The 13,722-nt window shown below is 38.8% G+C and overlaps 1 protein-coding gene across 2 annotated transcripts in view; it reads left to right on the forward strand.

Annotated features, from left to right (window-relative positions):
• Positions 1 to 2,225: 2,225 nt before the first annotated feature.
• The window catches only part of LOC135263764 (GRB2-associated-binding protein 2-like), a 64,826-nt gene continuing 53,329 nt past the window's right edge, over positions 2,226 to 13,722 (forward strand). Inside the window, exon 1 of one of the 2 annotated variants that reach the window (XM_064352131.1) lies at positions 2,226 to 2,628. In XM_064352131.1, coding sequence (XP_064208201.1) covers positions 2,557 to 2,628 — 72 coding nt within the window. In that variant the 5' untranslated portion in view covers positions 2,226 to 2,556. The remainder of the gene's footprint in view (positions 2,629 to 13,722) is intronic. The other variant, XM_064352129.1, reaches the window with a different exon arrangement.

Genomic DNA, 13,722 nt, shown 5'->3' on the forward strand with positions numbered 1-13,722 from the left:
AGCTTCGTATACCTGCACTAAGGAAGCAATTGAACACACCAGACTAATCAGAAACACCTGTGAAGCAATTTGTCCCAAATATTATGGTGCCCTGAAATGGGGAGACTGTGTATTTAAAAAGTACTGTAATTTGTACATGGTAATAGCAAAATGTATACAATTGCCCATTAATAAAAGCTGAGAATGTGCACTTTAACCTCATGTTAACCCCAATTGTTTTATTACAAATCTAAAACTGTGGCGTAAAGAGACAAATCAAGAAAAAATAGGCGTTTTGTCCCAAACATTATGAAACTCACCGTATATTTATCATATTTTCAAAAAAAGTTACATGTTTACAGAATATTGTGGTATATTCCCTGTTGGTAAGAAACTATGGTTCTTTCAAATTCCACAAACAAAACATAAATCCAGCAATAAAAATGTTTTATGTTATGTTGCTAACTTTCTGTGACACAGAGCTAATGAAATAGCCTACTTCACTTAGTCTTGCCACTACATGATGTGAGAAACATTCAAGAGAAGTAAAACAAAATTTACTTATTGTTCAATGAATTCACTGTCACGGAGACAGGAAATATGACAACTGGGTAACACTGCGCCTATTAATTAGTGAGGTCCAAGAATTTATGAGCTTCGACATTCCCCGGAGAAAAAACCGAAAGTGGTGAGAAAAAATCAACCGTGGGAAGCAATCGCAGGAGGAACGTGGCTACATACTGCACGCACACGCACATAAACTTACATTTGTAGAACAAATGTACATCTTAGAAAAAAAGTCTCCAAACAGTCTAAATCAGTAACAAACCACAACCAGCAAATACTTGTTAAGCGATGTCAAATCCATATAAATATCCAGTATCGAACAGCTAAATCAGAGCTCCGCTGGTCAAAAATAAATAAATAAATAAAAAACACATGCAAAATGATCGGGGTTGAGTGCACCACCATATTTTCGCCGCTTGGTGGTGCACTTCGTTCTCAATTTACTTACTCTGCTTGTTGTGCTGGTCAGTCCACATGCAAGGCTTCACCTACATGTATCTCGACGAAGATAACAATGTTTACATTGGCACATTAATTTTAACTTTTCACGTGCTTGTCAGTTTATATGTCGATGTAATCTCCTGACAAAGGATGCCCCTTTTATTATCGTTTTATGAGTCAGATAATGTAGTTTGATTTTCCTCGGAATACAAAACGTTTCTGAAGAGTAGGCTATTAGGTGCATGGCTGCAATGAACACTATTTACATGTTTGAACGCTGTTTACGCTTTTTCTTTTTTTCTCCATTTTGTCAGCTGTATAAATAGACACCCACAACAACCGCAGACTCCTCATGCTTTTGACTATAATTATACAAACTTTAAATCTACTTAAACTGTGCCAAAGTAAGAAATTGGGTTCAACTGTACTTCAGTTTATATTTACACATCGCACGTGCTCGTGTGCGTGTATTAGTGTATTGCAAGAGTTGAATTATTTTAATTTAAAAAATCGGCAACTGGGTAAAGTGGGTGCAGTATTACCAAATCTACCGACACGAGTCATTATTTCAAGGGCAGGTAATTTGATTATTTTGACTTGCAAAGTGCTTAAGTTCTTTTTCTCTACTTTTAAAACATGAAACTGCATCCCCACACTCTGCAGGAATATTGGATTTGTTGATTTGTTTTTGTTTCCTGGATTCCGTTCATTAGCCATTTGTTTTTAATGTTGCGCATATCTAGACAGTCAAAGCAGGTTTATTCACCTTTAGTCGGTTATTGAACGTAATAAAAAATGTAATGATAATGTGTAATGATAAAAAGTTTACGATTTGCTTCGTTTGTGTGTGTGTGTGTGTCTGTCTGTCAGTGTATGTTTTGTGCATGTAGTTTGGACTCCAGTGAAGACCAGTCAGAGAGTGCAGTCAGAACCGTAATTTGTTTTTCCGAATTTCATTATTGATATAAAACGATGTCAATAATCCTTAAATGATACGTTTGATAAATTAATTTAGAACATTTATTTGTAAATGTGTGTACACACATTTACAAATGTGTGTACACATTTTTGCGCGCGTTTTCCTTTAACGCAGATCCAAACCAAATTAGCTCGCAGTTCAGCCCCGCTTTCGCTCCTTTTTTTCCAGACACACAACTGTTTGCATCCTGACATAGGTTGCGGTTTATTCCCTGTGGCCCATCCCCTCTAGTACAGTGGGCGTGGTGTATACTGAAAACAAACAGCACTCAGTGAGTCCTCACTTCCTACATCACTGGTAACTGGGCTTGTGGGCTACAGGACATGGTTATTTGCTACCACTTTGTATCTAGTTTGACCGGCGAGTGACGCGTACAAACGTGGAATACTATGCAATAACTGTGAGGAAACAGCATCCAATGTTTGTTGTCCCAATACAATTCTAAATGGGGGACCGGATCGCGCCAGAGTGTGTCTGACAGTGACAGCGCGGTGTTTTCTTACCAGCATGCACTGAATGGGACTGGACATTTTAGGAAATACAAGCGTTTAATTTTAATGCTCTAACTGGAATCGAGGAAACCCAACGAGATGAGCGGGGGAGAAATTGTATGCCAAGGTTGGCTTAGAAAATCTCCTCCAGAGAAAAAATTAAGACGATATGTAAGTAACAAATTCTCTTAAAATCTAATTAGCTCGCATTTAATGGACGAAAGTCTGTAGAGTTCACATAATCATATAAAGGAGCAGCACTATTGTTATAGTAGTATTTGAACGAATTGGTGCTGACAATCATGTTGTGAACAGTAGAAATAAGTTTTTGCATATTTTCATTATAATAAGAGTCTGCATTTCAGCGCTGGCAGGTGTTTTGGGGTTTTGCCCCGTGTGCGTTTATTTGTTTCTTTGGGAAAGTTGACGTGCGTTTAAACGGCCATTGCATCTGGAGATGGATTTGTGATTTTAACCTCTGCCGGGGTTTCGATTTCACTCTGTCCTTGACTTGGACAACAACAGGATGAATGTTGTGCTGAGATACGTGTGCGCTTCTATCTGGTGCCTCACTGGTCTATTGTAAATTGTTTTCCGGCGCCACACGTAATAATTAAAAAGAGCGCGGTCAATTGAAAACGTGAACTGTGTTGAATTAGGACACGCACTTAAAGTTTAAGGGATAGACCTAATTTAATATCACCAGACGCCAGTCAGTGCACCTGGGATTTACTATACCGTTTTCGTTTCACTACGGGGGTCTGCTTCGTAATCGCGTTAAACAAATTAAACCAATACCATATTCTCGTTCAGTATGATCCCGTTCGGAATATTTTTGTTCTATCATTTTAATTTAGAAGCAAGTTCTCTAGTGTAAACAACAAAACTGCCTAGAAACCCAGAACAAAGGGCTGTTATTGAATTCCCTGAAGTCCCGTCTGTCAAGAACACGTTTACAATAATGCGCTTTATAACTTCGGTAAATACATGACACGATTTACCGTGTTTTTTGTTTTTTTTAAAAACTATTTTATGATTAATGTACAATATGTGTTTTCTCCATTATCATAAAATGCAGTGGAGTGTGTTCTGTATGTTCTGGAATTAGAACAAACTCTTTTTGAAAGTTATTTTAATATTGTGTGTGGGTGTGTTTGTGTGTTTATCTGTCTGGAAAACCTGTGCCGTCAGTGACTATCAAGCATTGTCATCACAGAATGTACAAATCGTCTGCGTGTCTCATGGACATCTTGATTTTTTTTTTCCTTAAAGCTTTGCAAAGGACGCTTCTTACGTAGCCTGTAAATAGGGAATCCCATCTGTGTGGAATGATGGCAAGTCATGTATTATCAGAAAGTGATTTACATAAACATGTTTATTGCTCATTCAAACAATTGCAGGTTCTGCAGCATATAAGATTTACAACATATGTATAGATTCATTTTTTACAAGCACTACTTGGCCTATCTTGAAGTCCTTTCACTTTCCAAACCAGCTTTTCATGTACAATCGAAGTCATTTATTTCAGAGTATTGCTGTCATCTGACTTCCCTGATATCTTAATACAGAGAGATATTTTAAGCAGCAGCCATGTTTGTGCCAAATGGCACAAAATGCCTCCTGCTTGGGAGTCAGTCAACAAAGAACTAGTCAATAAGGTGAAAATATGGCTTTTATGGAGGCAGATTTGCTGTTTTTAGATTTTCCTGTATGTTTTTGTCATTTGAAGTGTAAATCTGTGCAGCCTCTTGAAAGAGATCTCAGATAACTAATAACATTCTTAACAAATATGTCATTCTCTGTTCTGTTCTTTTCAAGTGTTATATTTGACTTCATTTTATTATATAGGTAACATGTTTGTTTTAAAGGAAATAGTGCTTGTTGTCAGAAATTGCAGGTTCAAATCTTGAGTGAGGTAATGCTGGTATTTTGATTGAATAAGTATTATGATATTGTACACTAAAAATGTGCTTTGCTGGACAAACCAAAGAAACACCTTGACTACATTTAATAGGTCTAACAAAGTTGATTTAGACATTCATTAAAAAAAAAACATATTCGTTTTAGTAGATTTATATTGTGTCATTGTCTGTATAATATATAGCTCTAGGTACCTTATTAATAAATATTCAATATGTTGTTGGTGCTGTATATTTTTTTTGGCATGAACAGAATATAGGCTTGGATTCCAAATGTTTAAGGTCATTTGTTTTTTTAAAGCACACACTGATCACAAATGTGCTGACTATAGTGTGCGCGGTTTGTGGTGATGGACACTTTGGAACACAAATCCTGAGTTGTCATTTTGCCGTTACCCACAGAACTTTGCACCTTCCGTATATTACCCTGCGTAAAATATTTATCAGATGCAGGTTGTCCGACTGCATGCTTTCACTTTCTCTTTAACACTCTATGGAGAGGGGCAAAAGAATTGGAAGACAGGAGCAAGCAGGCTCAAGAGGGTTTTATTCATTTTCCTTTTTTCCTATGTTGTTGGTGATTTACCGTTTAGATTTTCCATTATGGTTGTCTTCTGAGGATAGACTGTATACCTGCTTCACAGTTGTAAATAATAAGATTCACAACAAATAGGTTGACTGTTAAATGTCACGTCTTAAGGCCTTGCTCTGATGTCTTCTATTCTTTTCAAGTCTGTGTTTCCATTTGCGTTGCATTATTACACAGATAGCATGTTTGTCAGAGGTGGTGAAAATCCTTGGGCTGTGGGTATGAGTAAATGTGAGTGAGTGTGTGTTTGGTCCTTTGTATTATTACCTCAGTGGCAGATGCAGGTTTCAACATGTTTCTGAGTCTGACATATATATAAAGGATTAAAAAAGCAGTGCAGCCATGCTGTGGATGTTTCCTCAGGAAGAGTCTGATTACAGACATGCTCTGTACTGGCGAATGTTATCAAAGACAGTAACACGGACAAACATGGTCTATTTCTGGCCTCATTCTGTGGAGATTGAAATAGTTCATATGGTGATGTCATAAGCTCCACCCATGTGGCAGTAGCATACCAATCAGAAAGCAAATAGTTTTCATAGTTTGGTGCCGACTGCGTATTCCTGGTTATTGACGCCAGATTGTAAAATGTCAGCATCAAGTGATGGCTTCTGACATGCCCATATGTTTTGAATTTTGAATTTTGTTATAACTGCCATATGCCTTGTTTTCATCTGCTTGGATTTTAAACTTGAGGAATCACAACTCAAACCCAACCTGAATCCAAAGTGAAAATTAATGTGCTACTAGCTGGTGTAAGCTACATTATGGGAGCATGCTGTTGAGTTTGCTTGTACATAGTAATCACAGTTGTTTTTTGATTGTTTTTTAGAGAACTGGTACGACTAAAGCAACTTTTCATTGGATGTTCAGGTCTGGTTTACAGGCAGTTTTAAAAAAAATGCCAAGCGTGTTGGCTGTCCTTGGGTTAGGGAAAAATAGAATTTGTTTACTGGTTACAGCAACTTTGCATAATCAGATGGAGACCAGGAAGAATTCTGTGATGTTCAACCTTCATTTATTCTTTGTGCTATCTAAAATGAAAAAAAAACCCATTCTGTTAAAACCCTTTGGGTAACTTTGTTTGGTGGTGCAACAGTGAAAACTGGAAAAAGGAGAAACAGTCAATTCACTTGTCACCTACACCTGGTGTTTGGAGCCCTAGTTTCTTGACTTAACCTGTGGCATGCAAATCATATGCAAAGACTGTGCAACGCTATTGGCTGTTTGGAGGCCCACAGACAGGCTTGGAAGCAGAACAGAGATGCAGCGTTTTATCCAATTTAACGCTGCTTATGTGGTAGTGTTAGGCCTACTCACTTTTAAAAGCCCTATTTAATACGGTTCTTTTATTTCCTTTCACTGTTTTGTCTGTGGAATAATGTCATTTGCATTTTATTTTAGTAAATTGCGGATTAAGTTGTAACATGACAGAGCGATACTATTAGACAAATACAGTTGCATATCTTCTTTACAGGCACTGGGGGTGACTTTTTCTAACACAAAAACACTGAGAAAGTGGTTAGACATACTCAGTATTTGTAACGGCCTCTAGCTTAAATCAACATGTTCCCCAGGGAGATTTTCAAACTCTTATTGACTTTTGCCTGACAATTTGAAATTGATGTTCATGCGTCAGTTATTTGTGACTCTTAGGTAAACTACAGATAATTATGTTTCCCGACAGCGACCGTGGATTTTGTTGAAAATTCAGGCAAATAGCCTACGTATTGTGATGCTGTTAATGCCTTCACTAGAAACGTCACCCAAAGAACATGATCTTTAAAATACCTGCCTTTAAGACACGTGGAGTTCAGTCCTGAGCATGCTCATATAGCCTACCAATCTGTGAACTTGAGCTCAAGTCATGTGTTTCCAAGAGAGCCGTGGCATAGGCCTATGGGCTGGTTTTTTTCAGGGGTAAAGACGTTGTTTTCGGTTATAGTGCCGGTGGTGACAAGGAGATTGTGGGCCATTATGTAACTGGGTGCAGTCTCTGTCAGATGCTTTCCTGTGTAGCCAAGGAATAACACGGGGAAAACAACAGACTAACCCAGATATCCCATGTCACACCCCTCCACTTTAATTAAGGACATTCATTTGTGGTATTAGCCGTGAATTCCTGCTCATTCGCTGCCGCTGCTCTGCTGACTCCGGGTCCCCGAATGATGGAAAATCTTATCTTAAAAGCTCGAACACTCGCCATATTTTTCAGCAGAATTACCCTGCAGAGTCATTAGGCCTCGGTGGAGGCCTAGCATTTCAGAGGCATTGTTGTTCTGATAAAAAAACATTTTCAACATACAAAAATGGCAAGTTACTCACGCATATAAAGCACTGTCTATAAGTCATTAAATAAAATTGCTATATCTAGGCCTGCCATTAAAAGTATTGATATCAAAATGAGGCCAAGTTACAACAAACAATAATGGCTTACACAATAAGATAACAATATCTTCGCTAACTCAAATTACATATGCTCTATTCCAAAGCAATTCTACCTAAATGTTTTTCAAATTATTTAATGTAACTTCACCCTGTTTTTTCATCTTATCACCTGAAGAGAATGTCATTTTTGTACAGTGAAAATGTTTTTTGCTGAGATATCATTTCTTTTTGTACTGTGTTTGTTATGAGTTCCTGATAATGATATTGCATATAAATTCATGTAGCATAAAATAATTAAATGTAGAGAGAGCCAGACATACACACACATACATTCTAGGTCAAAGAAAAACATAGGCGTTGGTTCAGTCATTTTTCCTTTAACATGAATTATAAATAAATTAAAATGTTTGTCATATTTTTAAGTGGATTACAGTAATGTTTTTAATGGGTTATTGTATACCCGATAGACCTACAAATTCTTTTTATGTTGGTAGATGATCTATGGGCCTAGCTAACAATATTTTTCCCACGGCGCACAGGAACTGCCGCCGTGGGCTATGCATGGCAAACTGTGGTCACTCACTCACTCATGGACGACCTGAAAGGGACGTTTGGTGGGCCGCATGCACAGGTGGTGCTTCCTTTAGTAGGACGCATGCGCAGGTGCATGTCCCAAAATCACCACTTCGTACGGCACGATTTTTAACCACAGCTTTATCGCCTAACATTACTTTAGCTAACCCTATCATGTTAGCGTTTCGCCTACAGTAGTTAACCTACTTAGCGCGTACCACCGATACAGATGTATGGACACACGGAGGACAACACATGACGTTACAGAGGACATGCCATAGCTAGCCAGCTATATAGTTAAGTTTTATTAATGACACTTTGTACAGGTGCACCGTGGGTCTGCACGGTTTCGTGCTTGTTTACAAACGTAGCATTTGCAAGGTAGCTACAGTATCCTAGTTGAAAAGTAGTTGACACTACAAATGCCACAGTGGTGAATTTGTCTGTTGTCACTTGAAAATTGTTAAACCTGAAATCTATATGCTTCCGCCTTTGTGACTTTTCCTAAACCTGTATCGAACATTCTGACAAAATTTTAATATCAATATTGCATAAGGAATTAAAGTAATAAACAATTACTTACTTCAATGGGAATGAATGACGAAATTGGCCATCATTTATCTTGCCTGTATGCTTGCTGCTTGCTCATTTAGTGTGTAATGTTGTTGCAAAATGACTGCAGTAGTACCCAGCTAAAGCTGCACAGAACAAGCCCCCTGCTAGGTGAAGCCTGCAATGGTAGTTCGATCTTTTAGGGCCTACCTTGTAGTCATGTATAGCTGGCTGCGTCATGAATAGGGTTGGGTACCAAAACTCATAGCAGTATGTCACTGGTTCCCATACCATTGGTACCTACTGGGCCAAATTGCACCGCAGATTTCGGTGCCGTCTTCACTAAGATTACTTTCACTCTGTCGACTTAGTGGCAGCAGGTACCATTAGCAAGCTAGCTAATGTTAAACTCTGTCACAATTCCAAAAACAGAAAGTGTTTAAAGTGTGGCTGTATTTTACCAAAAAGGATTCATACAATGGTAAATGCCTTTTCAGTAAAATAGTTGTTCTTTAATGTTGTCCTTTGCTCATTATTTTAAAGATGGTTGACTACCAGGCACTGTGTAGGCACCGCACCATTTCAAAAGGTTTTTTTTAGTGTGGGTATCATCAAAATAAAAAAAAAGATACCTTTCCCTAGTCATTAAACAATATTATGTGGGGTTTGAATGTTAAATGATAGAGAATGCATCTCAGAAATATAAATGAGAACAATAGTTTTAGCCAAGTTCCACACAAAGCAAAGATGGTGACCACAAAATTTTGAAAAACGTGTTCTAATGGTTGAAATAGCTTTCACATGTGCATTTCCTTATATGCCCATTTTGCTGTTATCTGAGTATCCCGCAGTTGGCTACTTTGATCAGACTACTTTGATCAGATGTTGTTATTTTTAAATGTAGCTGTCCAATGGGGAGAGTTATTGATTGTGGGACGGAACCATTTATGATGACGAAATCAGCAAGACGAAGAATGAAAAATGCTAAATTACTCAAGTTTGGGTCTTTATTGTGTGGATGTGTGAAGTTGTATCTGAGTTCTGTGTGTTTACATGAGGTCAGGAGGTACTGAAGTTAATGTTCTTGAGGGCTGAGAGTAATCCGCCATCCCAATTCTTACAAGCACTTAACATGAACGGAAGGAGCACACTCAAGAGGAAAAAGCAGAAGAGCTGCAACCGGTCATGTTGACATCGTAGACTTTTTGTGTGCTCGTTATTTTTGGTTTGCGGATTGATTGGCATGACAAGTTAATGCATTTGTCCTTCAGAAATAAAAAAGCACTTCACTTTTTCTGTCACAGAGAGCTGTGATGAAAGCACCGAGAGCCAAAAGCACGGGATGACCCTGGCTTTTCCTACTACAAGACCCCACTGTTTCCTCTTCCTACGCGGGCAGCAGTGTTCTACTTCCCTTCTCCATCGTCCAACTTTCAGGGAGATATTTCCCTCCGGGAGGGTTATAAAAAAACATGAAAACAACATGAAACCAACCCCCTTTAAAAAAAAAAAAAAAAAAAAAATGTTTTAATATTCATTTATTGTTCAGTAGTCACTCATTTATTCATATATCCATTGCTTTTCTAGTACTTTCATTTTCATTAGTTTCAAGTTTATGTGTTTCCTGATCACAGCAGTAATCAGATGTGTCTCTCTCTCTCTGTCACTGCCTGATTTCATTTTTAAAATATGTATTTGCTACGACCGCCAGTCGCCTACATTGCAGATGACAGATCTGGAATATGGATCTGAGTGCTGATAGCAGACCTGTTTTCTCAGGCCCCCCCCAGATGCATGCGGCATGGAGGAAAGGGAAAAACCAGCGCGTTTCCCCCAGCGCTGGAGTGTCTGAGTGCCATGGTCACGACAGGCACGGTTTGGGAGGAGGGTGGGCGGGGTTGTTTTCCAAGGGGCTTGGGGAAGGCCTTGCTCTGGAAGGTCACTGGCAGTTGAGAACGCCCTCCCAGTTCCTGCTCCAGCAGACAGCTCGCACACAAACACAGACCTTTTCCCCTTCTTCCTTCATTGTTTGCTTGGGATTCAGATGGTCACTCCCCCAATAGAGACCGCAGAAGCCCACAATGTGAGCGTCTTAAGTGTAGATGTCACAGGCTTCTATGCACCACTCAGAGTCTATAAATAGAGGACAACATTGATATATTGTACATTTTAGAGCCCCACAGAATTAGCAGTAGGCAATACATCAAGTTACAGTGCTCTGTAGCTACCAAGACAGTGCCGGAATGTTCCCCGTCTCACTTCAAGGCTGCATGTTACTGTTTGTATCTAGTTTAAAACCTTGGTACTAGCTGACACTGTAAAAAATGAAAAAAGCATCTTTACAGACAAACAACTGTGATTTCTATTTCCTAAATTAAGAGGGAAAAATGCATGTAAAATCACAGAAATATGTATTATAAAATTCCATTCTTTAAATAACAGGAGTTATGCTCAAATATAAAAATAATAAATGGTCTGTAAATTGGGGGTAATTATTCTTATTAGGCTAAATGGGCTTTACCACAAAGTAACAGGAGCCTAGTATGACACACTGGCTTTCCACCGCTGATATTATGAAATGTGGTGTCACTGTTTCTGGGGCATTGAAGAAGATGATTTCTTACTTTTTATTGATATCTCTGTACGAGAAATGATAATAGCTAGCTGGGTGATTTTTATTGATTTTTTTTAGAAGAGCAGAGAGTCTCTCCTTTCAAATGTTTACTTTTTTTAGATATATAGAAAGCAAAGAGGATAACCGATAGAGAAGGGGTCACAGCTCCGAAGGGGTCATGGCATGGACCAAACCCCGACTCACATGGGGAAACTCGCTTAAAGCTCAAGAGTCAGCTGCCCTATGGATCGCAGCACATCTTGCTTAGCCGGATATAACTAGAAATGTCCAAATCTGCAACCTCAGGGTGACTGGCTATGCCCTCCCATCACAGTCACTCCTCTCAATCTTAATGCCTGTCTGTACTGGCCCCAGTGGTGGAAGGAAGTTCTCATGGTGGTCAGGATAGCAGGATCGTTGGTCAAATAAAGATTTAAATACAAGTCATACCTCTTCAAACACTGAGTCTTGTTTCAATCTCATCCTTGCCCCCTAACATTCATAACCTTTTTACTATTTCCAGTTATAGTGTTTTTTTATGGCTTTAGGTTCTTCTTTTGGCTTGCTATGGATGTATTCTGTAGGTATTCAGGACTTTGGTTGTAGCTTAGCAGAGTTCATTTGAAGTAGTGCTTTAGTGATGTTGTATATCTACTCTGTCTGGGAATGTTGTTCGCCAGGTCAGATGGTTTTACACATGCAAATCTGGTAAATGCACTTATGTTCTCCTGTATTGTCGCTCTGGATAAGTGTGCTAAATTAATGTAATGCAAATATAATCCAATACGATGTGGCCTTTCTCTGAGATAGTTTCATTGGGATTGGTGAAATGTGATCATTGTACTGTTTTCCATGCAAGAACAAGTGCATAGCAAAGTGTATGTTTATTTTCATGAAGAATTTTATGTTTTTTTGTTATTCCAAATTGTATACTCATTAGTGTTGTTGAGGGGGATACTGAATCATGAGGGGCATTCTATGTTCCTCCCAAGACTATCAGTGGCATAGTTGTTATAGCGATGGTTTGTGTCCTCTCCCTGTGAGTGACAAGTGTGAAATTGATGGAGAGTTTTTTTTTTTAAAAGGCCTACATGGGAAAAGCAAAAATACTCCCCTGCAGGCCTTTTGAAAATGAGGAAGGACAAAGGTAGGCAACAGGAGAGTGCATTGCTGTTCTTCATCTGTCTGAAAAAAAAAAGTATTTTTACAGATGTGCCTAAGCACAAAATGTACCTGATCACCTTATCCTTTAACAGTCTGCCAAGGCGCACTTGACTGCAGCTCGGTGTCATACTGTGTGTTCCTGTTTTCTGAGACAATTCTTAGAAGATACTGTCACAACCAGATAATTTGTCTTTTCTTTTTTTGCCCAGTCCCTGGTGCATGTCCTATAAAAAGTCTGGGTGAGAGGGCATGTTGCAAAACCTCCATTTCCTTTGCGTGGCACCTGCAGGAAGTACCATGACACGGCGCCCCATGACAGGGAAATGAATGGCGTGCGTGGGCTGAATGACCAGCAGGTCTCCATTTGAAATGGTCACCTGTTTGCGTATTTTTTTTTTAGTGTTGAGATTATTCCGGGAGTTTCAGGGAGAAAACATTCTCCCAAAAGAATATTCAGTTTTGTCAATCATTTTCCCATTGGATTTTTGAGGCAATCTCCACCAGAGTTCTTTTTGGAACTGGTTTGAGAGGCAAACCGAAACTGATGTGTGATGCCCATGCTACATTGTATACCCACTGCAGGTCATAACTGGTATTGAAATGTTTGAAGGGGCTGGCTCGTGCTTTCACATGCTTTCTTCAATTGGCATGAATTTAGTTAAAATAGAAGCATTTTACTTAGAGGAATAACATATTTTTTCCAGAATACTGTATTTTTTGTAATTACTGTAATTCTCCTGATGTAAGTCCATGGATTAAAATATACTTAGCACATTTGGAGATGTAGTGACAACTCTTCTTTGGCAGAAGTATATCTGAGGGGCAAAGTTACTTAAAGTCACTTTTTAAAATGGCCCCCTTGTGCCATATTTGAACCAGCTGCTTTGTACATTCTCTCAGTTGAAGATTAATTTCATTGCTTTCTGTGGTTCTTTCACATCGGTTTTTGAATGATGGAAGTTGGTTTCATATATGCTTTTAATGAATCCCGTGTTAAAAGGCCTTTTCCAGACTCAAATCATTCAGTTGTGATGCTAGGATTAGCTGACATAGTAGTCCCACACCCAGCCCCACTCAATGTCTATAGCATCTGGAAAGGGAAGTAGTGATTTGGTTGTGCAATCTAATTTATTCGAGCATTCTAGACATTCTTTTGTCAGATGTAGTAACTTGGCTGAATTTCTCTCACATCAGAGCATCAGTGGTCAGGCTCATAGTACTGTAAGGTTAAGTGCTCAAGCTCATACTAACATAAGGTTCACCTGGTCAGGCTCATCGTACTGTAAGGGTAAGACTGCAGACATTTGCAGCTGACTTGTGCTGAGAAGAGGAACAGAGAGAATGGTGTAACTGGGATGGCGTCATTTCTAAAAAATGATTGAATTTCAGTTGACATTGTTTCAGTTTTAAAAATGGAAACATTCAGTCATTTTGCATTTGAGACTGAGGCCCACATAAAAGGGCAC

This window comes from Anguilla rostrata, chromosome 9 (genome assembly GCF_018555375.3).
Source record: "Anguilla rostrata isolate EN2019 chromosome 9, ASM1855537v3, whole genome shotgun sequence".
Lineage (NCBI taxonomy): Eukaryota > Metazoa > Chordata > Actinopteri > Anguilliformes > Anguillidae > Anguilla > Anguilla rostrata.